General features: G+C 41.5%; 2 protein-coding genes across 2 annotated transcripts in view; both read right to left on the bottom strand.

Moving 5' to 3' along the window:
* Positions 1-27,517, bottom strand: part of LOC117254929 (extracellular serine/threonine protein kinase FAM20C) — a 42,788-nt gene that overhangs the window by 2,024 nt on the left and 13,247 nt on the right. The window lies entirely within an intron of this gene.
* On the bottom strand, positions 2-27,455 carry dnhd1 (dynein heavy chain domain 1). The gene is made up of 43 exons (XM_033623389.2): positions 26,977-27,455; positions 26,382-26,579; positions 26,044-26,247; positions 25,853-25,963; positions 25,584-25,740; positions 25,088-25,342; positions 24,642-24,785; positions 24,040-24,139; positions 23,582-23,814; positions 23,218-23,461; positions 22,883-23,040; positions 21,717-21,842; positions 21,323-21,599; positions 20,977-21,104; positions 19,749-19,947; positions 19,572-19,663; positions 19,265-19,490; positions 18,994-19,119; positions 17,885-17,982; positions 14,648-17,765; positions 14,432-14,552; positions 14,117-14,276; positions 13,731-14,013; positions 12,080-13,622; positions 11,681-11,786; positions 10,729-10,843; positions 10,431-10,617; positions 10,023-10,125; positions 9,579-9,707; positions 9,164-9,355; positions 8,592-9,011; positions 8,055-8,466; positions 7,734-7,832; positions 7,455-7,631; positions 6,908-7,086; positions 4,182-5,213; positions 3,914-4,088; positions 3,731-3,805; positions 3,255-3,480; positions 2,967-3,058; positions 2,736-2,885; positions 1,056-1,681; positions 2-927 (listed from the first exon to the last, which is right to left on the bottom strand). Exons 1-43 carry the CDS (start codon positions 27,342-27,344, stop codon positions 466-468), a joined length of 13,626 nt encoding a protein of 4,541 aa, XP_033479280.2. The 5' UTR covers positions 27,345-27,455; the 3' UTR covers positions 2-465.

Below are 27,517 nucleotides of genomic sequence, written 5' to 3'. Positions count from 1 at the left end.
GGGAGAAGGAATTTGGTTACTTGCAAATGTCAAAGCATACCTCCTTTTCACAGCTTTCTGTTCTAAATATCCTTTGATACACCCCTGACCTGAGGATAACTGCAAATATATTTGAGGGTATTTTATGTGCGTTCATACATGTGGGTGCAAAATAATTGTGTATATACATAAACATTTTCACAGATTTCAAATGAACACCAAGTTAATATAGAACTGTACTACGGGGTATATTAGTACATCATGACAACACTGTTGGGTGTGGTTACAGGTGCAACACCTCTGACCACACCCAACAGTGATGCCGGTTGAATCAGTTGGATTAAATAAAATACTACAAATTACCGTTATGACACTGCTTGAAGTTTTTAATGAGAAACCAAAATTCAAAACATTACAAAAAAACTGTCCTAATGATAAATACAGGATTTCTCATGTAGAAATATGTAGCTGCATTTTATCCGAGCATCAGTCTGGTGCACCCCAGCTGACAAAACCAGGGTGGTTTAGTCCGAGCATACTCACTAGCCTCACCCTCCTCAAACTACACAACACAGGATTTAGCTTGGCCTGAAGGGGAAGCGTAGTGATAATGTTAACATCTGCCAGTCCCCAGTTTCCACTCTCCTGCTCTCCATCAAGATAGAGCGGGCAGTGATAGAGTGGTAGCTGTGGGGCGGTCGGTGGAGAAGCATGTGTGACCTTGACATTGCCGCCATTGTTTAACTGTGAACTTTCACAAGAGAAGGTGTCTTTTGTGCTCCTGACTTGAGCTGTGACACAAATAAGGGGCAGTGAGCATGGCTGTGGAGAGACTGTGTCCTGTACGGCTCCTAGCTGTGTATCCCATGATGCCCCTCTCAGCTCCAGGCCACACAAATACACAGCGTCCAGGGGAAGTGAGGCTGGGTAAGTACTATCACTCAGAACCTGTAATGAAGAGATCAATATGAGTAATTGACCTGCAGGAGTAATGGCAGGGAATTAACTATTTTCATCCACTGGGTTCTAACTTTTAAAAAGCATTTCAGCATGATTTGATTATTTGTATGCTTTACCTGAAAATGCAGAGCTACATCGCTGATATATTTGCGATTTAGTTGAGCAGCCTCTCCCATCACTGTCACCAGAAAGCCTCTGGCGTTTCTGAAGGCAGATAGTCGGTATGCTCCGGGAGGATCTGAAGTGTTGTGGTGCCAGAGATAAGCACTGAGCAACTCTGCTCTCCTCTCCAAGCGAGACAAGTCAGTGAGCTCGAGGAGGGACGCAAAGGTCGGCGAGCTGTATTGAACGGGCTGTTGGAGCTGTGAGAGGAGTGAAGACACCAAATCAATGAGATCATACCACTCAGCCTGGAGGAAGTCACACAGGTGACTGCGAGAAACAGCTCCTGCATTTCTAACTCTGCTGTCACTCCTGTGTGTGAGGTAATTCTTCAGAGCCTGCAGTCTGTCTCTAGCATGGCTATGAGCTGGCAATGTAGTGGGCTGGTTTAGCTGTGTGTAGAAACTCCTCACTGTTCCTAGAGGAGTTTGGGAGGCCTGCAGGAGTGTGTTCAGATTGTGGCTATTGATCTTGATGATCTCAGCTGCCACATCTGCACCGAAGCCCAGCACACGGGGGTCATTAATGTTTTCTGAATCCTGAAGACTCTCTTCCAAAATCTGCAGTAGTTCTGACAAATCTGAGGAAATAAAACATAGTAACAATCAATACATTGTTCTGACACACAAACACCCACTGTGGCTCTAATGCTTGGACTCCTTGCTGCTTGTTGTTTGTAATAATGATTTACAACTGTAGCCTTACATTAAAGTGGCAATTGTAATACTTGTTCTACATACAGGCTTCAGATAAATGTTTTAAATGTAAGAGTAAACCCAGCAAACATTGAGACATTGAATGACCATTGTTTGAATGTGCAATCAAGACGTCCTTTATGGCTCAAAAATAGTTCCAAAATGAAAGTTGTACCAATGTCCACAAGATTACCTGGCTGTCAGCAGGTCCTCCTTCTGAAGTGCCCTAGCAAAGTCGAAACAGGATAATAAACTACGTTTGACCTACATGGGACTCAGACTGTGGTCTTCTGGGTGAAAGTCTATTCATACACCACAACTTTCTATGTACATGGATTTAATATTACTATCTACTGTTTATACTAAAGTCCTGAATGGTAATTCTCTCATGTCCGATCAAAGACAGCTTTGGGCTCTTGCAAACACCACAGGCTTAGAATAATGGGACAGAAATACATTTTACATGTAGATATAAATATAAATAAAGGGCATGAACATCTATTTTAAATTTGTAAAAATGGGCATCAAGTAATACTACTCTTTGGACGTGGAGTGATCATCATCTGATCATATCCATTTCACAACCAAATTGTTGATAAAATGTCTGTGTTTAAAAATGAAAAAGATACATGCATTTGCTTTTTTCATGGCAGTAATATGATCAATATTTCCTGGCTTACAAAAAAAGGGTCTGAATGGATCATGATCAGACATGGAAACAATGTCGTCATCTAGCTGTTTGCCTCATAATCGCATTGCAGATTTTGCATCCGACCAGTACCACTTGTAGCCAGGGACACAACGTCTCCGTCCAACCAGTGTTTGCTGGGAAGAAAAGATCTTTCCAGGATCTATTTCCTCCAGTTAACTGTGCCATCAGCTAGCTAGTATGATGTTTACTTAAGCACAATATAGTACTATGAGAAAGTTATTGGTTACCAAAGCGGCCAGGAATCCTGGTAATATTCGAGAGGATGTGTGGTCCACTGCTCCAGAGAGGTGATTCTCTACTGAAGCAGGTCTCTGCAACGCTGTCCACCGCCTTCAAATCTGCAGAGTCTAGTACATGGCCACCATGCACTAGATTAACTACGAATGAAAAGTACAACAAGGTTAAAGCGTACAGTAACTGATTTAGAGGGACGGTTTTATCTGTAAATGCTGCCTCACCTGCTATATATTTCAAAGCCTTAGTCTTGTCATGGCAGAGACTACCAATCCAAATGTGTGCATCCATCAAAACCAGAAGGTCTTCCTGACTCCTTCAAAACAGAAACAACCCACATGCACAACATAAACTCTTAATCCATCCTGAAAAATCCACCATTTGAAGAATGTGCCTTGGCTTTAAAATACAGAGACATCAGTTCAGGTCATACAGTATTGAGTTTCATTCATAATGGATATCACAGGGAAATATACAGATAACTACAGTATACAGTAGGGCAATGGCCTCACCATTCGTAGATTCTCCCTTGGCCTAAGTATTTATAGGTCTGTCTCTGCAGTAACACAGAGTGGAAGATGGCACAGCGCAGGAGGAGCTCCATGTTGTCAGCTGTGACACCCGACAGTGATTGACACTGTATGACTGACACCACCTGTCGCAAGGAACAACTCAGCTCCTCCTTCAGATCCCAGGGAGAGTCACAGACCAGAGGCAGGGCACACAGTCGCACTGCCGCTGTTTAATAACAACAACCATCATCATTAAAATTAATATCATTATTACAGCCTGAGCGTAATAATTTTTGTTTGTGGAGGGTTGCGATTAGGCTGACAATATAGTGAGCAGTATTTATAATGTAATCTGTTAGGCAGTGGTAGTGGTGGCGAAAAAGAGAAGACTCCTTCATCCCTTGATTTGAAGCTATGGTGACTGACCTTGAAAGGAAGGCTATGATAGAACAATAATGGAAATGTAATAGATCTACCTGGTATGGAGCGTGATGCATATTCTTTCGTTATGAACCACAATCGGAAGCTTGGGTGAATCAGACGTAGCTCCTCTGTGAAACATGTTGGTAGGCAGACAAGATGGCAGATAGGTAGATAGATGAGTTGTAATTGATAATGAGTGAAATACAACTTAAATTGATTCTATATGGTCCACCTACCTCTGAAAGAGGACATCAACTGACTGAGTTGAGCTACTACTGTATCTTCCCATTGTTCCAGCAGGTGACAGTTGTTAAAAACCAACCAGTGGCCCTTGTTAACAGCTTTGTCCAGTGTTGAGAGAATGACCTCTGTGTCACACTGGGCCCCAAAAGAAATGACTTTCACCTGAATCTAAGACATAATTATTAAGAAAAGAATCAAGCACTGCATTTGTGTGCATTAGTTGCAAATATTAACTTGAAACAAGATGAAATGGTGTGTTACCTTCTTTGTTTCTGCTGCACAGTGGGCCAATTTGTTTATTAAGCACAGAGGCTGAATGCTTGTCCACTTATCTCCTCTTTGACTCGGCAATGTAAGCACAATGGGTCCCGCATGTTTGACAAAATACCCTAAGAGGGTGTCTGGGTTCCCACTGTGAGGGGCCTCCATACCTGCAATTTGTCCAGGCAGGTAGAGGTGGTCGGTCATGGCCTTAACTAGCCCCTCCTGGCATTCGGGGAGCATGGTCTTCCAGAGGAGAGCCCGCTGTAGCAGGGATAGATGGGAGTGAGAGGGACAGGGAACAGCCCCTGCTACAGTGGAAGACGGGAAGCGCAGGTATTCCTGCCACTGACTGGGCCAAGTGGAGAGAGAGGCAATCAACCCTTTGAAGACTGGGATCTTCTCCAAGCAGAGGAGCTCTGGGTGGATATGAGGGGGTATCCAGCTGGGTAAACCACTGGTGGACTGAGAGACAGTAGGAGGATGGGAACAGGGTTTCACTTCAGTGACAGGATGCTCTATGTCTTGAAGACCCTTGACTAAAGCCACCCTCTCAGCCTCAGAGCACAGCTGGTTGTGTTGGAGAAGAGCCACAGACAGCAGCAGCTCCAGAACAGCGACGTGGCTCTTGAAGAGACAAGGCCTGTATTGAGCCAGCAGCTGGACTGCCATCCGCTTTGTGACCTCTGGTATTATACCCCCTGACACTTTCCCAGTGGTACATGACACTAATGGCCTGTCCTTCATAGTTAAGGCCTCTTGCATAACTGTGATGAAGCCACACAGGGAAAAGTAGTAGGCAGGGGAAAGACGGGACACCTCCTGCAGAGACCGGTAAAAAGCAGCAGCCAGGTTCATTAATTGTCTGACCACAGCCAGCAGGAGGTCATGGTGCTCAAGCTCCTTACGTAGCTGCTGCATCTCTGCCTGCAGTTTCTTCATTGCATCTTGACAAGCAGCCACGCGGGGTAGAAAAGCAGAGTCCTCTAGCAGTGAGGTGTTAGACTGCAGGATGTAGTCCATCAGAGCATCCTAAGACAAGAATTACATTATCAACTAAAGGGAATTCACTAGGCTTTAGTTTAACTTAAAGAAAATAACTTTTTTCATTCACTGATCACAACCACAGTGGCAGCTTGATTAACAAATATATAAACTACTCCCAAAAGCCCAGTCCATGATTGTGAGCCGTATCCTCACTACAACCAACACATCATGTTCGGTCTGCATTGACACCATTACACCTTGAGCACAGTTAATAAGGTTTCCATAGTTCACAGTCTAATGTAGATAATGTGGACATGCAAAGCCAAACTACAGCTTGTTGGCACAACATGCACTGTAAGATTCAAGCCTGGAAAATTATTAACTGATAATCATTTGAGCCTGACGCTTATCAAGTTCACCCCAAAATCAAAATTACACGTGGTGCTATTTATCAGTCTGGATTGTTTTGGTGTTAGTTGCTAAGTGTTGGAGGTATCAGCCATAAAGATGTCTGCCTTGGACATAAGTGAACTAGATGGCACACCAGTAGTCTCGCCACCAAACAATCAGAGATCTCCGCCTTCTGATAGTCTGGGGACACTCCTTTCTAAAGCGTGTTTAACACACCGGAGAAAACGGCCGGCCGGCAACAAAGCAACTCCTCTTGCATTTTTTAAAAGCACACACCCTCCCAGAAATGTGCGCTCCCCCTTTTCTCATCCACAAGGAAACAAACACACAGAGAGCTTGAAAATGGATGCCGAGAGATTTAACTCCGTTTTATCAAATGTGTGCTCAGTCCACAAGATTGTGGAAATGAAGGACTTACAGTGACTTTGTTTAAAACTTTTAACGCAGTCAGACTATGTTTACAAGCACAAGAGTTCAGCGAGCCACCCAAGGACCGCCCTGCGGATTTACTATTGGTTCTGCAACGTAGGGAGTTTTTCTAAACTCTGAAATTGTATCCGCCCATCTAAACACAAAATCAGGGAGAAAGACATCAGTCTTTAGTTAAGCAAAGAGTCTAAAGACTGACTGAGTCTAGCATGCTAGCATCTACTGTGAGCTCACCTAGCACCACTGAGCTTGCTCATGTCACAGCCCAGCCAGGGAGGACGCATTAATGTTTACATTTTATGCTATCACAAGCATGAGCCTCTCGTCCACAGTGATACAGTTGGCGAGTGTCATTTGGTAGAAAGAAAAAAGTTCCTACATGAAACTGCTCAGGTCTGTGGATTATCTTAAGTAACCAGGTTATGATTTCTGGAAAGAGACACTGCTGTTGAGTTTTTCAAATGTAAGTCAGGCGCCTTCCAGTTCCATCTTTACAGCTGATATATATCCAACACGTGGCTAGTCATGTCAAACCAAGACTGATGAATAGCACTACAGGTAAAATGAAAATATGTATTTTAGAAATAAAATATGGAATCTTGCAACTACATGGGCTCCAATTCACAAACTGATTTTGATGCATAGTTACAAAGAATACTGACAATGACAGCTGCCATAGAAAAAAAAGACTAATGCAACTGTCACTCATCTATTGTAAAGCCCACTTGAAAGGATGTAAATTCCGAACAAATGCCTGCCGGCCATGTTAATGCCATAATGAACCATACCATTTTGTTCAATAGAAATGTCCCACACTGATTTCATCCTAATTTACTGAATCATATGAGACAACAGAAACCATATTTGCTTGATATGATAGTAAATGGTGCTCTCGTCACCTCTTCTGAGATCAGTTTCTCCTGCAGCAACTGCTTGTCATTCTGGAACTGCAAGTGTTGAGTCAGCAGGTTTTTACACTCAGACTGCAGCAGCTGTGTCAGCATGAGCTCCTGGATCTCTTCTGAGCTCAGAGAGAGGTCAACGACACGTACCTGAGTCAAGATGGACGGATGGATCTCTAAGGAACAAAAGCAAGAATACCTAGTTAGCCACTGCTTTCAGATGAGTTAGAGGAGCCTTTTTCCAAAGTGTCAATTTCATCACTTTCTTTATTTAAATGTAACTTTTTATGAGCAGAGTAATGCAAACAGTACAGAGCAGTATGCTGTCCTAATACTGAGGGTCATCATGATCTGTAAAAAGTTATCAGTATATCTCTGTATCAGTTACAGCTTTGACCAATCACCAAGACAAACCCCTGTTCAATTTCTGTACTGGGATGATGAATGAATTTGAAAGTCCTGCACTACTCTTGCAAGAAAAAGCCAAGTAAGCAACTTTAACAGAGACTACTCCTTGACAGTTATATTGACAAATCCTTCTTACCACTGTTAAGCAGTTGGACAGACAGATGGGTGCTGAGGAAGAGGCAGAATTCAGGGTGGGTCTGCTGAACATGCTGTTTTAACCCTGGAGGGTAACATCCAGCAGGGCGCGCCAATCTGGCCAGAAACTGTGGACTGGGAATTACACGTTCCACGTGAGTTATCAGGACTCTTACACCTAAAAAACAAGAGGTTAGAATGAGTTAAGGCTGGAAAGGGACACTGTGACTTAGATACTGCATAAAGTGATAATCAGTAATATTTTTAATCCCCTAATTACCTTTCTCTGCTGCCTGGTCCAGCTTGTCAAGCAGCTCTGGATCGTCAGCGCAAACCACCATTCCACAGTCAGTCTCCTTCTCAAGCTTGGCATTCTCTCCTGCAGAGAAAACTTTCATTGTACTGGTTGTGGTGATTTTCTATACAAATTGGTTAAAACTGTGTGATATATACAGCATTTTGTTCAGGAAAGTTGTAATGAGCATAACTTCTTGTATTTTAGAATAAAAGGTAAATTGATTAAATAAGCCTAGGATTTCCGGCGGGAGATGATACAGAATGCAACATATGGCACGGATGTTTTGTTCATTTAAGGGCCTACCTGTAATGAAACAGCTTTGTGAGCTTATATCGAGATGCTGCTGAGTGTCTGCCAGTAGAGGCCAGCGCTGAACCCCGGCAGTCCTGCAGCCCCACAGCAACAGCTTTACCACCATTCTGGCAGATGGAGCGTCCTGGTGCATACCTAATGCACAGCCCAGAGGCAGCTGCAGCCTCTCAGACACAGGGATGGGAAAACCGAGAAGGGGGTAAGAAGGTGCAGTGTCAGGGTGAGTAAACAGGGAAGCTCTGGGGTCCTTGGGGTTTATGTTGATGCTTCCTGTCTGACAAAGCTCCATCCACTTGCTCAGCAGTTCTGTGCGTATATCAGGTCCAAAGGGGCCTAAATAAGAGATGATTGCAGCAAGGATAAGGGCGTCTCCTGGTAAGGTTTGTTTATTCAACTCTGCCTCCTGAGGGGAAAAGAGAGAAAAATCATAATTTGAAATCAAAGTGATGTTAAAAAATAATACCAAAGTATGAAATGAAATGGCATGTTTAAGAGACATGTAGAGTGTATTTGCAAATTCTGTGTTACCTGAGCGGCTGCCCTCCAGTCTTTGACATGTATCTCCAGCTGCCCTACAGCTATAGAAGCTTTTCTTTCTGAGATCTCAGCTTTGTGCAGCTCCAGCAGTTCCTCCTCCAGTTCTTTTTGTACCAACTGCAGCTGAAGCCTGACATTCTCTTGACGATGGTACGCGTCCTCCTTGTGCTGCTTGGCCAGGTGCAGTTGACCTCGTGCCTCTTTGGCCAGCATTTCCAATTGCTGCTTGATCAACACTTGGTGTTGCATACAGCAGCACTCATACATAGCCTGAACCCATCGACACAGGGACTCACAGGCTTTGCTCACCTCTTGCACAGACTCTGGTACAAACTGGGGACTGTGAACTATTTGGCCAAGCTGCTGCAGCTGTTCATTTGTCAGATTGTAGCGGTCAAAAAATTCCAACTCCTACAAGAGAATCAGCATATTAGCAACAAAGTAGTCTCTTATGCCACTGTATGCAGAGCAATGAGACCATTCTTAACTTATTCATGACACCACTGTAGTAATTCTATTATTAAAGAAAGGTATTTTCCAATATAAATGTTTTTTCCACACACCTGGAAGAAGTTGGATTGTCCAAGAAGCTGTTTAGCGCTCTCCCATCCTGGTGGACGATTAAAGAGCAAACAAATGGCGTCCATGATTTTCACCACTCCATCAGGTGGGTCTCTGTAGTGGCGTACCTCCTCCAGGTCAGATGGATTCAGACAGTTAATAATCTTGAGGCCTGACAGGAACACATGTCTCATCTAGGACAAAAAAAACAAAACAATTTAAAACGTTCAGTTCATTTCTTGTGACACTTCTACAGAATTTCAACTCCCAACAATCTGAGATGGTATGATGAAAAAGCAAATTAGATGACCTTTAGGATGTGATCTGTTCACAAATATTTTGGGCTTCTTCTAAGTATATATTAAATAATTCATACGTTTTGGATGCTGATATTAATAAAACATGAAATCTGTTCACCTGCTCCTGAGCGTGACTAATTTGCTCTTCCAGATGATGCAGCTTGTTCTCTGCTTCAACACATCTCTCCTGGGCTTCTGTGATCATCCTCCTCTGATAATCTAAAGCTTTGAGAAGTTCTTTCTCAAGCTAAAGGATGGAGAAATAGGGGTATGTGGGGTTACTTTTACATTATATCTCCTTTAATATTAGATGCAAAACTGTTCAGAGTTTCTCAGTTTGAATTTAATAAACAATATTCCCTGGTTCACTTTATTTACTTCAGCCTCCATGGGACGCTGGAGTGCACTGAATATATTGCTTACAAGGTTGTTTAAATCATTTTTGACTGTGGTACAAAAAAAATCTCTTGTGGTATAGAAAATGTGGCAGTCAATAATGCTACAGCCTTACATAGAATATTGATCCCACTTGAATTGCATATGCTGAATTGCTCTACATTACCTGCTGTGTCTCAGCAACCTTCTCCTGCAGACTTATTAAGTGCTGTTTGTACTGCACAGCTGTGTTGTTCAGAGCATCCAAATGAGACAGAACAGTGGCGAGTCTGGAAAAATACAATCGTTATTGCAGACCAGTATGTGTATTTTTTGTTGAAAAACACATAATATTGTGTCAAGAAAATTTCATTTAGACCTGTACTGCAATTCAATTCAACAGCTCTGCAACAAGAACTGCCTCTGTGAAGGTTACCATGTTGGAGTTTTGTTGAAGCTTTGTCAGGTACAGTATAGGGTGACATTATCAAATAAAACTAGCTCAAGGTAGTATTATCATAAATGTTTTGGTATGCACAACAGCAAATGAAATACTGGAGACACAGAGAGAAAAAGAGTAAAAAAGAACAACTACCTGTTGGCTTGGCTCTGCTGTTGCATGTGCAGATGGTTGCATAGGTAACCATAATTAGCAATGAACTCCAAATAAGTCTGAGGGTTGAAAGGCTGATCTCTCAGGAGGACTGAAGCATACTGGCATGCAGATTGGTGCATTCCTGCCATAGCCACTGTCAGGCTGGCCTCTGAGCCTTCTGTCTCCACTAAGTAAAAAGAAAAAGAAAACTAAAAGTGATATGTCGTAGTACAGCCTGGAAAAACTAAAAAGTGGAAAAATAAAGCGAGTAAAGACTAACTTTGGTGGAGTCACTCACATTTGTGGGGACCAGTTTTCAGGCACTGAGCAGCAGCCTCAATTAAAGACTGCTTGGACCAGGGCTGGTATACTTCCACACAGCAACTGAAGCTCAGGGCCTTGGTCAGCTGTGCCTTAATCACAAAGGATAACAAGTAACTTATTTAGGTCTGCTGTTTAAAGGTTGTGTCATTATGTATGTGGAATTTCTAATAATATTTTAATCAGTTTAAAGAGCCCTTTCCATCCCAAAAATAACAACAAAGTAGAGTCCACATGGTCCGCATTCAATTGAAGACTGTGTATTCTAGGGGTTAACCAATAATGGATTTTGAAAGGCCAATTTAATAACAATATTTTGGAACAGGAAAAGGCCGATAGTTGATTAATTGGCTGATATAATCCCTGCACTAAATTTGACAATTTTTGACTTTATTAGAAACTATTTAACTGTTGTACTGAACCTCTAAGTCAAAGTGATAAATGTCTACAAAAATAAATAAACTGGAACTGAAGATCACACTAACCGTAAAATGTCTTGGTGGGAGTGATTTTTATTTTTTGAGCTATTCATTTTCCTCAATGTCGACTTGAGATTCTCAGGTACACAGTGACATCACCTTGACCTCCATGTGACTGATGGAGACTGCACAGGCAGCGGCAACCATTGGAGGCAGGTTTAGCCGATAAAATAGGTTTGTAATACATCTTATCGCTGCCAATGAATCAGCCACACAGAAAAATCTCATGTGTATACTCAATGATACGGGATACATTTAGAATGTGGACCACAGTGACTCGACTGTAATGTGACAGTTGGGGCACAAAGTGTGCTGCACCCTAATCAAGAGTATCAAACGTAAAGGGACAAGTTTAAATGTTTGTGCCTGGACTGATCTCTGTTTTGTTATTGGATACAGGTATAGAGGTTCAATGACAGGTGCAGTATTTCAAAGAAAATACTTATTTACATTCCATCTGTGGGTCCCAGTGTTGGCAGGTGTCTCACTGCTGTCTGACATGGCGAAGGGAAGCAACAGGAACACATGCACATTTCTGTGGATTTGGCTCAAGAACCTTTGTGAAAAGAATCAGAACAAATATGGCTTACAATTACAATGTGCTCATATTTTCATTTTCAAAATCTTACTGTAAGTAGTGGATTTATCTATTAGCCCACTCCTGTAAATGATCTTACATTACCATCATTGTCACTACTACCACAATATAAATTAATGTAGTGATAAATGCCAACATCACAAGAACATTAGCATTACAAATACTTATTTCAACACAGAACTAAGTTAGATCTAAACAATGTAGCTAACTAGCATGAGCACTATTAGATTAATTGGATATTTTCCTCTTACTTCTCAAACGTCCAACTGTCCATGAGGTATTGTCTTGAGTTTTTCATATCAGTCACTCTGGAAACAAGGTTTCTCAGCTCCTCATCTGTGTAGAGCCCTGGGTAGGTTCTGTGAGCCATTGCCACCAACATTTCTTCTCTCACAGTCTGGCTTATTTCCTCATGGACCAGTATGATAACATTAACTCCATCCACTCTGGTCTGATTCCCAGCGTCTTTTAGGATTTCATGCAATATATTCTCATTACCAGGGTGCACCTCAATCAAATGGCAGCCTGTTACATAGGCAGCTAATCGCACAGTGGTTTTACGGCCTGTGCCTTTGTCTGAGCCAATCAGCACTCCGTGGCCTCCAGGTATGAGAAGAGCCCTGAGGATATGTAACAGCTGCCTCACCCTCTGTCTGTGTACTATGTATTTGGTAGTAATGCTGTAGTCATTACCAGCCTTTTCTCGTTTGTCTTTTCTGTCGATGCATGCACACAGCTCCTGCAGTAGTACGTCAAGGTCTCTGTGCTGATAAGAAGAGCTACATTTCACATTGTGTTGCTGATTTGCTGAGGCCTCAGGGAACTCAGGGCCATATACAAGCTGAGCCATTATGTCTTCCATATGCTGAAGAATCATGGGTTGCAGAGGCTGAGGTTTTAGGCTTGCCTCTTCTGAGCAAATGTTTTCAGACAGAAGGGAAGGTTCAGTCAACATATGGTATTTCCTCAGGTCTGACTGGCCAGCTGGTGTTGGCTCTTCAGGAAGATTTACTGTCTCTAAACTCTGACCTACAGGCTTACAAGTGCCTGCAGGGTCCATGGGTAGTGTGTGACTAGGAAGGCTTGTGACAGTGGGTGGATCATCTGAACAGACAGGCTGAGTTTCATCAATCAGTCTAATTCCATAGTGGGTTGTTGCTGTCTTGGCTATGAGTGACACAAGAGTTTTGCTTTCATCCTCTGAGCATAACCTGTCACGGAAAGTACGCATGCACTCATGCATCCAGAGATGTGCTATGTTAAGAATTAATGCAGGCCCTGGCAGGAGTGGAGGAAAGCCTGGTAGTGAATGCTCATTTTTCTGCATTGTCCCTGTGGTTGGGATGTTAGGTTGGCACAGACACATCCCTCTAAACACCTTCTGAAGGTCATGATGGGAAAACATGAAATGGGGCCTCTGTGCAGTAGGCTGGAATTGCTCACATACTGCATGATACAGATCTTTAGTTGCAGTGATGATACAACATGCCATGTCTTCACCACTCTGCTTCAGTGGCATTTCTTTGAGCCAGATTTTCAGCCGAGGAGAATGGATTGACAATATAACCTCCATAGATAGGCTGGGGAGCACAAAGATAGTGAACAGGCGTGAGAGCCTGGAGGATATCACATTACTGTGGTGACTGCCCATTCCAAAGACACAACAGGTAGCCATGTATCTCATGGTTCCAGCACTCAATGACTTTAAGTGATAGGCATCAAATGTTAGAATTTCTCCCTTCGAAATACTCTGTCGTAGTGTTTCTAAAGCCGCTGACATCTTCCCAGAGACATCTATCAACAGAACGGATAGAAACATTAACCTTAGAAAGCTTCTCACAGTGCAACATCACATTCAAATTAAACTATATTAGTTCTCCTCAGGTAAATTTTCTTACTCACCACAAGAGGCCTCGTGCAGATCATCCACAAAAAGAAGCAATCCAGGCTGTTTAGTCATGGAATTCAAAGTATCTTTACAGATCTTCTGGCAGCTAATGCTATTCAGTATAGAGCGCAGGTCCCTGGAGCTGAGGAGTGGACTGCCAGGAAGGCTAATATGTGGTTTGTCAAAACTCAGCAAAGATTTGCACAGAGTGGTTTTCCCAGAACCCGGCTCTCCTGCAAGCAACACTGGCTGGTTTGCCTCCAACATGATGTTCAGGAGATGGGTATATTTCACATACTGTATAAAGAGATTTAAGAAACTTGTTGGATAAAATGTTTAAATGCATGGAACATTACATTCATGTACGTTCACTATACTACGGAGAATGTTTAGGACAAACCTGGGAGGTGATAGAATTTGTCAGCAGTGTGCTCCTGGGGCATATTTTGCTGTCGATGTTAAAAAAGTGTTCAAACACACTCTCCTCATCAGGAACCACAATTTTGTACCGACAATTAAACAGCACTTGACGGGCTAGTAAGTCGAACTGTGGCCAGTGGCTGAAATATAAACAAGAAGTATACAAAGAAAATCTGTGACAAATATTTAGTTTTTAAGAAAAAAGTGATTAAATATGCGTATAGAAATAATATACATATTAAATTACTTGCATAAATAATTGACACTACAAAACACGTCCAAAAGATTCTCTTACCGAGGATGAAGATATCCACCAAATCCCCAAATATAAGCCACCAGAAAAAGGTTCCTGGCGAGCAGATCTTGTTTCATGTGGGGATCTGTGCCTGCTGTTCCAGTTCTGTGTAGAGGTATATCTGGTGGGAGAATAAGTGATGCAGTATTAAAAAAGTCAATACCTTAACTAGTCTGTATGATTTCGAGGTTACATGTTAATGAGCAATGGTTATACCTTTTTTGTCTGTTTGTGGTATTGCCTCAGCTTCTTTCACATCCTTTTCAAAATACTGCAGTAGGGCGCGTAGGATCCGAACAAAGGACATGATTTCTTGCACTCCATTCACATGGTTTTTAAATGATTCGCCATCATTATGGATTGCAGAGGTTAAAGCCTGTTGCCTGAGAAGACTAAGAGTGCTGGAGAAAAGATCTGCAGCCAGTCGATTCCACATTTTCAAGGTTACTTCATTCAGTTTGTGCTCAGAAGATAGAGCATCCATTTCACTCTTCCACACAGCCTTCCACACATCAATACCTGTGAAATAAACAAGGCTGCAACGGGTCACTGCAGACGGACTTGCATCACGTAGGTCAGTGATCTCCATGAGCAGCTTAACGTGCGACTGGGATAGCAGTGTTTCACCTGATGGCAGGCACAGAAAGGGGTCCTTAGGAATGCATAGTGTGGTTAAGTAATCTAACCAGCAGGGATGCTCAACAGGATTCCCATCCATTACCAGCCATGTTTGTATCTGATCACTTTTCTTTTTATTGATGCAGACTGAGGAACATGTTGGTTCATGTCGCTGTGAATCTCTCAGCACCTTTGCAACAGCTCCGTCCTGCCATCCTCTCTTTTCACAGAAGCAGCCAAATACCTCTTCATGAGACATGGCATTAGGAAATAAGACCACAGTGTCAACAGGGTTCCAGATTGAAGCAGACATCTGTGGCTCTGCCTGTGGGGTATCTCCCTCAATCATATTTCCATTTTCAAACACATCTGCCTTGGCAGCCAGATGATTTAGTGCCCCAGCTAGAGCACAGTAACTGGTCGTCTTTCCACTACCTGAAGGGCCTATAAGGATAACTGCCTGAGAAAATGTCATGGTCTGGTAGAGTGTAAGAGCACTGCTAATTATTTCTGTGTCAGGGTGAAACAGTTTTCTTTGTAATGCTTCTGTAACTGCTTCTTTAAGTGGAATCTTTTCATCTTCCTCAATGTACTGCTGGAAAAGAGGAAACTGACATGCAATAGGGAATGTGTCCTTGAAAATGATGTAGAACTGTGAGGCTTTCTTGTGCTCATAAAGAACAGGTAAGAAGACAGAAAAAACAGCTTTGACTATGGCTGCCTCCTCCATTATTCCCCGTATAATTGACAAATGAGAACTGCACAACCGAGATGGTTTTTCAGTTTCTTTTATATCCTTTCCAACAACTCCGGCAGTCACATTTTGTGCAGTTGCACGCTCAGTTTGTTCTACAGCCACTCCTTTAGCTTCATCTGAAATTTCTCGTTGCCTTACACTTTGTTGTAGGTGTATTTCAGAGGTGAAAATGATCTTTTGCAAGACAACAAGATAGCAGCTCTGGTCATCAGTGATAAAATCGGGCAGACAGAGGGAATCCTTAGCCAGGCTGATGAGGCACACTAGACGTCGACTTAAAGAAGTGGCCTCTGAGAAACCAATGGACGTCAGCATTACTTCAGCAATGATCCCGTAATCTGGATGGGTTAATGCAATAGGTCTGATTGCCCATCGCAGACTCTCTGGAATCTCAGATGTATATCCCTTCAATGAGATAAGAACACATCCATAGTTTAGGCTGGCAGCAATGCTTTTCCCTGCAAGTACCAGGTGGCATTTTGAATCAACAATGTTTTTGCAGTCTGTGACCTCATCTGCAGTTCTGCCTTTTGGCTCCTCATTCCATCTTTGATTCTTACTTCCTGTTAACTCTGAGAAGGATTGATAGATGTCTCCGAGATGTTGCCCCAGTAATGACAAGACCCCTTGTGTTAGTAAGTCTACAGAGTCCAGCAGAAGCCATGCTCCAGTCTGTAGAGCACCCCACAGCAACCGCTGAACAACACCAGGTCTCATGCTTGGACAACACTGCATTGTGACAATCTGTCGCCCCAGAGCTTTTCCTAACTGGGCCACGGTTGTATTCTTTCCAGACATGCAAGGTCCACTCACAAACCCACATCTGTAGCTTGTCAGAGCAAGGAGGACTCCCAGTATCGCCCGATCTGTGGATGGAGTATGAACCATCACCCAATCTTCTGGACCAATATACTCATGATTATATTTGAGTCGATGGCCCAAAATAGCCACATAACATGCTGGGTCATCATTGCCTTTCAGACTCTGATCTTCTGAGTTAATGTGATACTTCATCACACTGAGCCACTCAAAAGATGATTCCAGCACACACTGTACCTCCATGAGTCGAGACAGCTGCTGTATATGCTTCATTGTGAGAAGCACCAAAGCACGTAGATACATCATCATGTATTTAGAAACCAAAGATTCACATTTGGCCCCTGTGACTCCATCTCTTATGGAGCTGCCAAGGCTTTTCAGTTTTGCAGAGTGGTATGCTTTTATGTTGCTCAACGTCACTGGGCTCGATTTTTGGAAAGCTTGTAGAACAGCCCTGCACCAAACTGCCTCCTCAACGACCAGCAGACACTGGAGAGGATATTCGGAGAGCAAATCCAGTAAGGGTACTACAATTTTTTTCCTTCCAGCAATGTGGAACAGGGGGTCTCCAACTTGCTTACCACAGGCCAAATCTTGACTGGATGGTTCAAGCTGGTTTCGCACAATAGCACATTGTTTCAGTAGCTTTACCATGGTCAACTTTAATTGTTTCTCAAAGACACGAAGCCAAACCAAGGCATCCAGATTTGGTTCCAAAGGAGATGGAAAGGTAATGTGCTCCTGGAGGCTGCCAAAAAACCCCAGCACCTTTGTCCGTCTGTGGCTTTGAGATGGTTTTTCACAATCCACTTCGAGCCAGCGTATCCCTTTAAAGCATTTGCGTACAAAGGGTTGCAGAATGAAAGGCGTTGGATGAAAGGAGAGTAGTTGTATCACTTCCCTTTCACTCAAGAACCAAAGTCTTGGAAACTGTTCACAGAGGGTCTCCAGGAGATCCACCATCTGGTTGGAAATGGCCTCCATTGTAGACAGACCATCGATGAGGATCTGGCAAAGGCTTTTACCATGGAATCTGTCATTTGTCTTTTTAGAATAAACCAAGCTCAACACGTGAAGGTCACTTGATATAGAGTGCATAACTTCCTTAAATGTCTCATCAACTGGTTGGAATCGCTCCAACTATGAAAAAAAAACAAAAAAACATGTGAACTTAAAGCAAATGGTGGAAAATGTATCAGTTTTACAGAGGAATAAAATGACATGTGTTGGTTTGTAATGACACAGGTAAAGGTACATACCAGGTCCTTCCTCTGAACACTAAAGGATGTTTCATGGAACATCCTGGTCAAGAAGGCCCATGCTTGCTGATATCTTTCAAATAAAGAGAGCAGCTTCCCTGTTAATATAAAAAGCAAAAGACAAACAATGTTTATATGGTTTTTGCACCTTGTGGCAAATTTTCAAAACTTTTAATTTTTCCCAATATCCACTAGGGCTGCTCAATTATGGCAAAAATAATAATCATGATTATTCTGATTTATATTGAAGGGAGTCTGGTGACTGTGGAAAAGAGCAGCAAAATTAGCAGTATTTTAGTCACATAAAAATAGGACCACCTAAAAAAATCAACACCACTTTAAATATATGCTGTATTTAGCATATTTTCACCACTTTACTTTGCTGTCAGACAGCCGTCTACAATGGGAAACTGTCACCGTTACACTCCACTGGCAGAAAAAGTAATCTTTACCTCACACAACACAATGAGTAGCTGGTCTTCTGCTGCCCCTCGATCGGGTTGTTAAGTTTGTGTTATTGTGACTTTGGGAAACGACTTAACTGTGCCAGTTCTCTTGTGTGCCTGTCCAAACTGGTAGCATAAGATCGAGAACACAAAATTCTAAATGAAGGCTCAGTCACGAAGGACACTCCCTGCCACTCACCCTATGCCTGCCTCAGACCCAGCTGGTGCCTGCGCAGTGTTGCTGCACAAATGAAGTGAGGGGAAGAGACTCAGCAGAGGAGCCGTAGACTGTGCTTATTCTGCACAGCATGCATGGAAATTAAAAACAATATAGTATATCTTATTACATTTCTTGCCTTTACCCTAATGGGGTGAAATCGCTAAATTGCTTTTGAGAAATAAAGTCACTAAAAAAGTTATTAAGTCTAGCAAGAAAGTCGACAAGTTGGCAACACTGTTTGGGGGGGAAGGGCCGAGCACATGTGCTGGGAAGGGGTGTGCTTGATTTACAAAATTAAAACAAAATGGGAGCAACGTGGGAAGGCTCATCATGCAGCACAAATTCATTTTATCTCAATTAATTTGTTTTGAAAATCGAGAGAAGCCAAAATCGTAACTGAACATAAAACCAGATTAATCGCCCAGCCCTAATATCCACCTTACCAAGATCTTGTAGTGATTGCACCCAATCCTCCATCTGCACCCGGCACTCAACACTGTGTGGAGACTCCAACATGATGGACAGAGCCATCAAATCATTCTCTATCTCAGCAAAGTGCATTTCCAGACCTGAGTGAACAAACACATGGAACATCCCAGCAGTTTGTTCAGTGAATATTTTTACACACTTTCTCTTGCAACAGAGCCAAAGCAGTAACTCATTACACTGACTACATCTGCATTACTAATTTGCTAGTTTGGTATTCAGTCTCACCAATGATGAATCTTGCATCATTACAGGAGTGTTGACTGGCAGCTTGGAGATTTGAAACAGTGCTCTCTGTGGGCTCTTCTGTCTCTATTAATCCATGTTGTGACTCAGGATGCTGCCAAACAGGCAGAGTGAATTTGTCCAGCTGGAAGAGTCTGGTTTTCCATCCCTGTTGAAGCTTTTGGAGGGTTTGCTCCATGTGGCACTCTGCTTGTGCATCTCTGCATATCTGACAGGACAAAAATGTCCCATTAGAAAAATTAATCAAGAAATGTGTTAATGGCATTTAATTGTTTGTTGGTGTTGTCACCTTGGTAAGTAGTTTCTCATCAACTTTAAGTTGTTGAGATGTCAGTTCAGCAATAGTCACCTCCCTCTCTGGGACATACACTAGGCCCATTCCTGCCAGAGGAAATTTATTTTGATCAGTTTAGATATGCTGTGGTTGCATGCATGCATGTATTACAAAATGAGTTAAGTGTCTGACCTTCAAAAATAGCTTTCCGATGTCTATGTTTGAGTGTGGGGCTCTGCAGCTTGGCCATGACTGACAGCTGATGGCTTAAGCTTTCCAGGGTTCCTAAAGTCTCCTGCAGCACTGCATCATGGGTTGGTATGATACTTGTTAGAGAAAGCGCTTGCTCTGTCCACGTGGCAATTTTCCCCTGAGCTTGTGACACCACAACCTGACAGAAACATATTTCAGAGGAATACTGAAATGTTTTAATTCACACAACACTCAACACACAAAATACTGTGATGTTATATTGTGAGATAGGCTTTGCTTACCATTACTCCAATTTTTAACATTAGAATACTTGTTCTCAAAATAAATTAAAGGAGCAGTGTGTAAAATTTAGGGGGATTAGGGGGGATTTAGTGGCATCTAGCAGTGAGGACTGCAAATTGCAACTAGCTTAAACTTCCTTTACTGTTCGTTGATCAGGAGGTTTTTAGTGGGAGCTTAATTATCTGCAGAGGTCTCTTCCTCTCCAAAACAAATGAACACAGTGATGAAACCAGTAAAAACACTCAATAAAGCAGTTTTATGTTACACATCAGTGTTTCTCCAAAGCTGTTTGGCATGTCAAAGACAGGCCGCTAGCTCAGCACCTGCTAATATGTGCTCACCTTTTTTGTCAGATAACTTAAGATCTGGATGTTTAGGGGATTTTTACGAGGAGCCAGATTATCTGCAGAGGTCTCTTCCTTCCCAAAACAAACAGACCTGGTGCTTGATACTGGCAAAAACAACTAATAAAGCAGTTTAACATAGAAAAATCTGACTCTGCTCATTGCAGAGGAGCTGCTAACTACTGTGGCTGACACACAAACGTAACTAGCCCTATCTAGAGCCTATTTTAGGTTTGTCCATTCTGAGCAGCTGTAGAAACATGGCAGTGCAACATGGCAGACTACGTGGATGAGGATCCACTCCCTATGTAGATATAGACAGCTCATTCTAAGGCAATGAAAACACAACAATTCTTCTTTTTTTGATGACAATCCACTAAAGGAAACATTTATTATTTTTAATTTCTGCCAATATATCCCCCTAAATCTTACACGCAGAACCTTTAAAGACAGACAGAGAAAGCTAATTTGAGTTGTATATTTTAAACAAATCACAATGAATGCATTCAAATAATGATCTCCTTGCCAAACATGTTTAACCATCTTGTCAGTAAGTACAAAGAGGAACACTGACATGTTACCTCAGTGAAAAGCAGCTGTTTCCATTCCTCCATCCATGCTGTGTACACAGCAATCAGCTCCCACAGCTCTTTACGGGCTTTAATCATCTGAACATGTGTTGTCAAAACGGTCAAATCCATTGGATGTTCTAATGGGAGGCAATAGAACATAACAGTCTGATTAGATTAGGATTTTGTAAATACATAACATGATAACATTTTTACCATGTTTAGAGCAAAACCACCAAGTTTTTTTTTTTTCTTGTTAAACATGCATATTTAATCTACCAGTGGTCAAAGCACGAGTTCAAAAAATAATGTTTTCCAGTCTGGAAACAATTTATATCCATAATTTATACCATCTCACCTTGCAGGTTTTGACTGTTTCTGCTGAGCTGCTCCATCTTTGAGCTGAGATTCTGCACATGCACATACATGTGGGTCAGTTTGGGGACCATCTCTTTTGCATTCTGGGTTGGGTCAAGGAAGGCTCCCGATGTAGCTTCAGAGACCATGTTTTGAAGGTCACAGGCCAGAAATGAGAACATGGTGTCCAATGCATTAGCAACTGAAGGAAGACGTTGGCACACAATGCTATCTGCTTGATTTAAGTGGGCAATAAAGCCATCCCAGGTGGCCAGCATCTGAATATAGAAAACAAAAGCAATTACCCTACAGTGTTTCGTAATGATGCATGAAACTAAGTTGTACAACTATTATATGATTATTAATGCGATCATTTCTTTTTTTTGCCTGCACACCTTTTCTTTCAAAGTCACCTCCTGTTCGGTCATCATCCTATAGTTCATGCTAATAGTGTCCTGGAGGGAGTGAATGTACTCCACACGTTTCTTCATGTCAGCCAACATTTTCACAGACTCCCTTTTCTGAAATGAAAAGACACATTTAGCATTATTATCAGTTTTATATGTTTATCATGGCTAACATACAGTGTTACATCAGTGATGTAAAATGTGTCTCCTGGTCCACAGGTAAGATCAGAAACCATGTAACTTCAAATCTGCAGACTGCTGTTTTAAATTTGAATTTTAAGATGAAAATTCTTAAATAATATAAAGTGAAAGACATCACTGTAACTTTTATTCTTCTATTTTATATCTGTCTTAGTCTCCAGCTCTTTACTGGCGCCATGGTGTATTTCTTTTGCACTTAGTCTTGATGCTTTTGATGCTTTACGTAAAGCACTTTGAATTGCCTTGTTGCAGAAATGTGCTATATAAAAAAATTTACCTTTTCTTTCTTTTCTTTTGCAAAAACAAGGTGTTTGTCAAACAATAGTGATATGTTGCTTTTGGGTTCCGAAATCATCAAAATATGTGATATCAGATGGCTAAAATCTTATTATGTTACAGAGCATTAAATATTAGTTGAAAGTTGACATGTTGAAAAGTATTTGAAGTCTAATGTCCAAAGGTGAGGGTTATGGTTAGCTAAAATACAATCTACATCACACAACGTCTCACTCTGACTTGAAACTGCTTTTTGAGAGTGTTAAATAAGTCATCATTACAAAAGTTCACTGGACTACTTACTCCTGCCAGTTATAAAAGGATGCACCGGTGTTCCTTCAAATAACATCACTGACGACCTTAATGCACTATGCATCACCTGATCATTCTTGGATAATGGAATCTAAATTCAGAACACTGACAAGACAGAGCCCTTGGGATGAATAATTAAATTAAAGTGAATGTGTGACCAAAAGAGGAGTCTCACAGGATCTGAATCTTCCATCTACCAACTTTGTAAAGGTAAAACTAGGAAAACTAGAGTGTTGTCTTCATACCCTTTGGGTTATTTTAATCTCTTCTGCAAACCTGGTTATGTATTTCCCTTTACATCCCATTTTCTGCTTTTACTTTTTTATTTTTCATGCAAGTATGTAAAGTTTAGAGAGCTTCTTTACCGTAAGAGCGTATTGTGAGAGGTCATGTAAGTCTCCTGGTTCTGCCTTGAGGTCAGCAGAAGCACTCTCCAGGTCTGATATGAGGCTTTCTGTGTGTAGCTTTATCTGCTCAGCAAGGTGCTGTAGCACTCCCTCCTCAATGACCCTTAGCTGTTGTCCTTGAAAAACAAAGGCAAAAAAAATATTAGAGCTTTCAGGGCATTCACCATGAAGAAGAAAGAGAGAGAAAGCAATTTCTCAACCCATCAACTGGCCATACAGTTTACTTTTGGGGCAATGCTGATTTGAAAAGTTCTTGTAGAGGAATCTGTACTCCAGTATTAAAAAAGACATACCTAGATGTTCCTTCATGCGAGTGCACTCAATGATAAACAGCTGGTTTGAGGTGGAGACTGATGAGGGAACTGTGTAGATTCTCTCCATCCAGTCACGCACCTTCTTTATGTACTCCTCATACTGTACAGCAGGCTGATCCTTCATGGATTCCAAAGAGGCTTGACTCCATTGGCTAACGAACAAATGGATGTCCACCAACCATGAGTAGCTCTCGCACAGCTGCTGGATTTCTAGTGCGGCTTTCTGTCCAGAGAACAGGAAGAATTACTAAAAGGTGTGAGCAGGTTTGTAAATTCTTCGACACGACTGTTATTATTATGCTTTAACACTTGCTAGTAATTGATTTGAAAATGACAGTCTTGCCTTCATGATCTCGGCGTGCTCTTTCTCAACTTGTTTTGCAATGTCATTGATGCTGATGTGCCACTCTAGCTGTCCCTTGGGGAGGGGATAGTAGCAGCCATGCACCCTGTCGCCTTGCACCATTAGCGTGGTCTGTTGAGACAGCGCCAGCCATCGAGCTGACAGGTCTCTGAGCAGTCGATCGCAGCATAACTTTCTGCGACCAGTCATTCCATCGTTGTTCTTATTGTCCCCTGAGAATTAAAACAATGGATACTCAATGAATTATGTCTGTCAAATGACAAATAATATACCATAGTTAATCTGATTTTGGAACCGTTTCATACAGCAACAGGAATGACAACTCTGTGCCAGCTTCAGTCAAATTTTTATATGAATGCTGCAGGTTAACACAATCAACTGAAATCAGAAGAGTGAAATTTGAAGACCAGCAACAACCTCAACACAAAGATCCGTACCTGTAACAGTCAGATGTTCAATACAACTGAAGTCAGATGTTAAATCCGAGGTTAAGACACTGTCACTTATCTCCAGGAAGAATCCACAAGTGTCACACATCTACCAGAGAAGAAAGGTGTTAAAAGGCTGGTGATAAATTAATGATCGAAATGCTGTTCAAAATTACAAAAACACTGCTTGAATAAACAGATACAATAAACATAAAACATTAAATATAATGGAAGTATTAATGCTACATAACTGTTGTATATAACTCTCTAAAAATGATTATGTCATTGCTGTAGAGCAAATTTAATGTTATTTGTAATAAGTACATCCAAGGCCGTACATCTGTGCAAATAAACCCTTTGGAGATATTCATACTGTCATTTTTTTTAATGTGTTTTGGTAACTGAGTCATTCCACTGGTGCAAACACTTTTCTGTTTATGTGGTGCCTCAGATTATGAACTATAAAAGTGAAATATTACGTTGTAATTTCTTTTCTCCATTACCAATTGTCACAAATATGAGGCACATTTCCAGTAACACCCAGTAACAACTGAACAATATAATATAATGTAGGTGTAGCTTTGTTTTTAACTGTGGAAATTTGTAATTACCTGGATTATGGAGTTGCCAACAGTCAGAAGTGCTTCACTCACTGTTTCTTGGAACAGATGTATTGGCGGGTCCACACTCAGCTGACTACTGGCACTGAAACACAGCTCAGTGTGGAAGAGAGAGCGCTGCTGAGACTTCTTCCTCTGACAAACAAAAATACATCAACAGCATTAATTTAATTACATTTTAATCCAATTCATTCTCTTTTTTTATCTGATGCTTCCTACATTATTTCATAGTAATAAAAAATGTGTATCTAAATCTCTCCTGGTTAAAGCTCCAGAGCAGGTTGCAAAAGTGCTCTATCTGAAAATGTTGTTTATTCAAAGCAAAAATGACAAGGCTATTATGTTTTTAATTAACATTTTTTCAGTAGCAGTAAGGCTTGTGTCCTTGTAGTTAGACACTGCTACATAAATAGAGTGATGAAGAATGCTCTCATTACCCTCAAAACATTGTTGAGGAAATAAACAACATCTTGTCGGGTGATCGTGACGAGACTCTGCACAGTCATTTGATTGACGAGATCAGCAAAGTTGCCCAATTTCTGCAAGATGCTTTCAGACCGAGCCAACTCTCTCTTGAGCTCCTGCTGGTGAGCCAGATGGAGGTGAATGGGTTCATAGCGTTTATTTGGCTTTTTTGCGTATTCCATGTGCAGCTGAAGCTCGTTGTGTGCCTTGTAACTGTCCTCTTTTACCTGGGGGATTAAAAAAAAACATCACTGCAATAAAAAATGTAAGTGATAACATTTTAAAGATGCATTTTGTAAAAAAAAAAAAAAAGTGCTTCCTAGAAAACTGCCCAGATTTTGGAAATGGGCAAACTTCTTTCTCAGATGAAACTGTCTGTAATGTTTGCTCCATCATTAAAGCTATTCTTCACACCTTAACACATTTGAGTTTTGTATTGTTTTGTTTTACTTCAGAAAATTGTGTTACCACGTTTAGGATGCCAGCACGACACTGTGATAACTTCTCCAATATCTGCAGACACTCTTTATTCATGGTTATCAGTGCATTCTTGAATTCCAGCAACGTGAAGGTTTTAGACACTTCCTGGGGCAGCCAGTGAGTCCTTTTCAGCTCTTCAATAATTCTGTAAAAAGATACAGTATCATTACCACGCAATATGAGCAACTAATGATAAATCTTACCATCTATAACTTTTTAAAGTTAAAGGTCACATCCAGAAGGTCAATGGGATTCACCTGGTGAGCAGATAAAGAGCATTTCTGAACTGAGGCACAGCTATAACCAGAATATCCTGCAGATTCTCGCACCTGCGCTGGAAAAAGATCTTGCGCACATTTCTATGCCACCTGGAACAAACAAAAAAACAAGACAAAGCGTTAAGATAAAACAAAAAAGAGACAGAAAGTCCTGCTTTTTATGTACTTACCAGGTGAAAGCTTTCCGCAGCCTAAACTCCCTGAAATATGGGATTTCCTGCAAAGAATTCCACAACATAAACTCCCTGTACCACTCTCCCAGACTGACAAGTCCACCAGAACCCCGCTCTGTCACATGTAGCACAGTATTAGGGGTGAAGATGTAGTGCTCAGAACCAGCGTCACTGGGATGGACCACTTGCAGGTCATAGGGTCTAAAAACAAAGAGGGAATATCACTGTGTATTCAGTGATTAATTGTGTGCATCCCAGCAGAATTAAAATACTACATGATAACATCTATGGGAGTGTGAAATTAAAGGTGGGTAGATAACCTGATTACAGTGTACCTGTAAAAGTCCCCATCCACTTCTTTCAGGTAATAAAGCTCCAGTCCTCCCAGGTCTCTTTTCTTGGCAAAGATATCAACTACCTTTGTGCCAGTGAGAGGAACTTTATTTGGTTTGGCTGTGTTCCCATTTTTCACAGTCATTATCTTTTTATTCTTACATGTTGTGACTTTTATTGATTCATCTTTCTCTGTGAGACTGAAACAATAAAAACTGAGTGTAAACAACAAAGCATTTATCAGACAAGTTTGGGGAGTGAATTTTTACAGCTAAATCTGATAGCTCTTATTCTCACAGTGTAACAGATTTCCAAAAAACACACTGGGATAAAACTGTGTCTCGAAAATATCTATTTCTAGCGGTGTGTTTCAGAATACCAAAGGCCTACCAATCCTATCGCATTCTATGATCAACATTACATATTTCATCATAATGTTTCCTAGTGTGAAGTAGTGTGATAATAGTATTGTATCTCATAAATTAGCATCTCATGTAAGCTAAATGAGCAATGAGCTCATACCCACAACTTTTAAAATTGCATCAGAACAAATGGGTGTATTAAAATCAAAATCAAATCTCTTATTATCCCATGTACCTCTGTGCTGTCAACTCATCAGCAGTTCTGAAGGGGATTTCAGTCCCTAATGCTGAGGCCATTAATCGAGGTCCTTCTGTCCATTTTGTGTCATCTATGGCTCTCCCAGATCCCACTTGGGCTATAAGATGAGGGAGTTCTACCACTGATAAAGGTCTGTCAGAGGAGACTTGTTTGAGGGTTGGGGTACGACTGAACAGAGCCCTGCCCACAATGGCTGCTGAGAAGGAAGGTGGCCCTGGGCACAGAGGTGGTAAAGTCACTTCAGGAGAGCTGGCCTTTTTCTTAACCTTGGATCCAAGCCTAGCATTGTCTTTACCACAGGTCGGAGAAGCTCCGTCGTGGGATTTTGCTGCTGCAGCAAACATGCTGCTGACCTCTCTTTAAATACCATCAGCAGGTTAAGGTACCACAAAGTTTGTCTTGCCAGTGTCTGTTAAGACTTTACTCTGGAGTTTCTGTAAAAAAAAAAATAAATAAAAAAATAAACATAAACTTGGAGCATGAATCACTTGAATACTTATTCTATACCTGTCCTGCA

Source organism: Epinephelus lanceolatus, chromosome 3 (genome assembly GCF_041903045.1).
Source record: "Epinephelus lanceolatus isolate andai-2023 chromosome 3, ASM4190304v1, whole genome shotgun sequence".
Lineage (NCBI taxonomy): Eukaryota > Metazoa > Chordata > Actinopteri > Perciformes > Serranidae > Epinephelus > Epinephelus lanceolatus.
The sequence above is the reverse complement of the archived record's forward strand: the minus strand, read 5'-3'. Positions and strand labels throughout refer to the sequence as shown.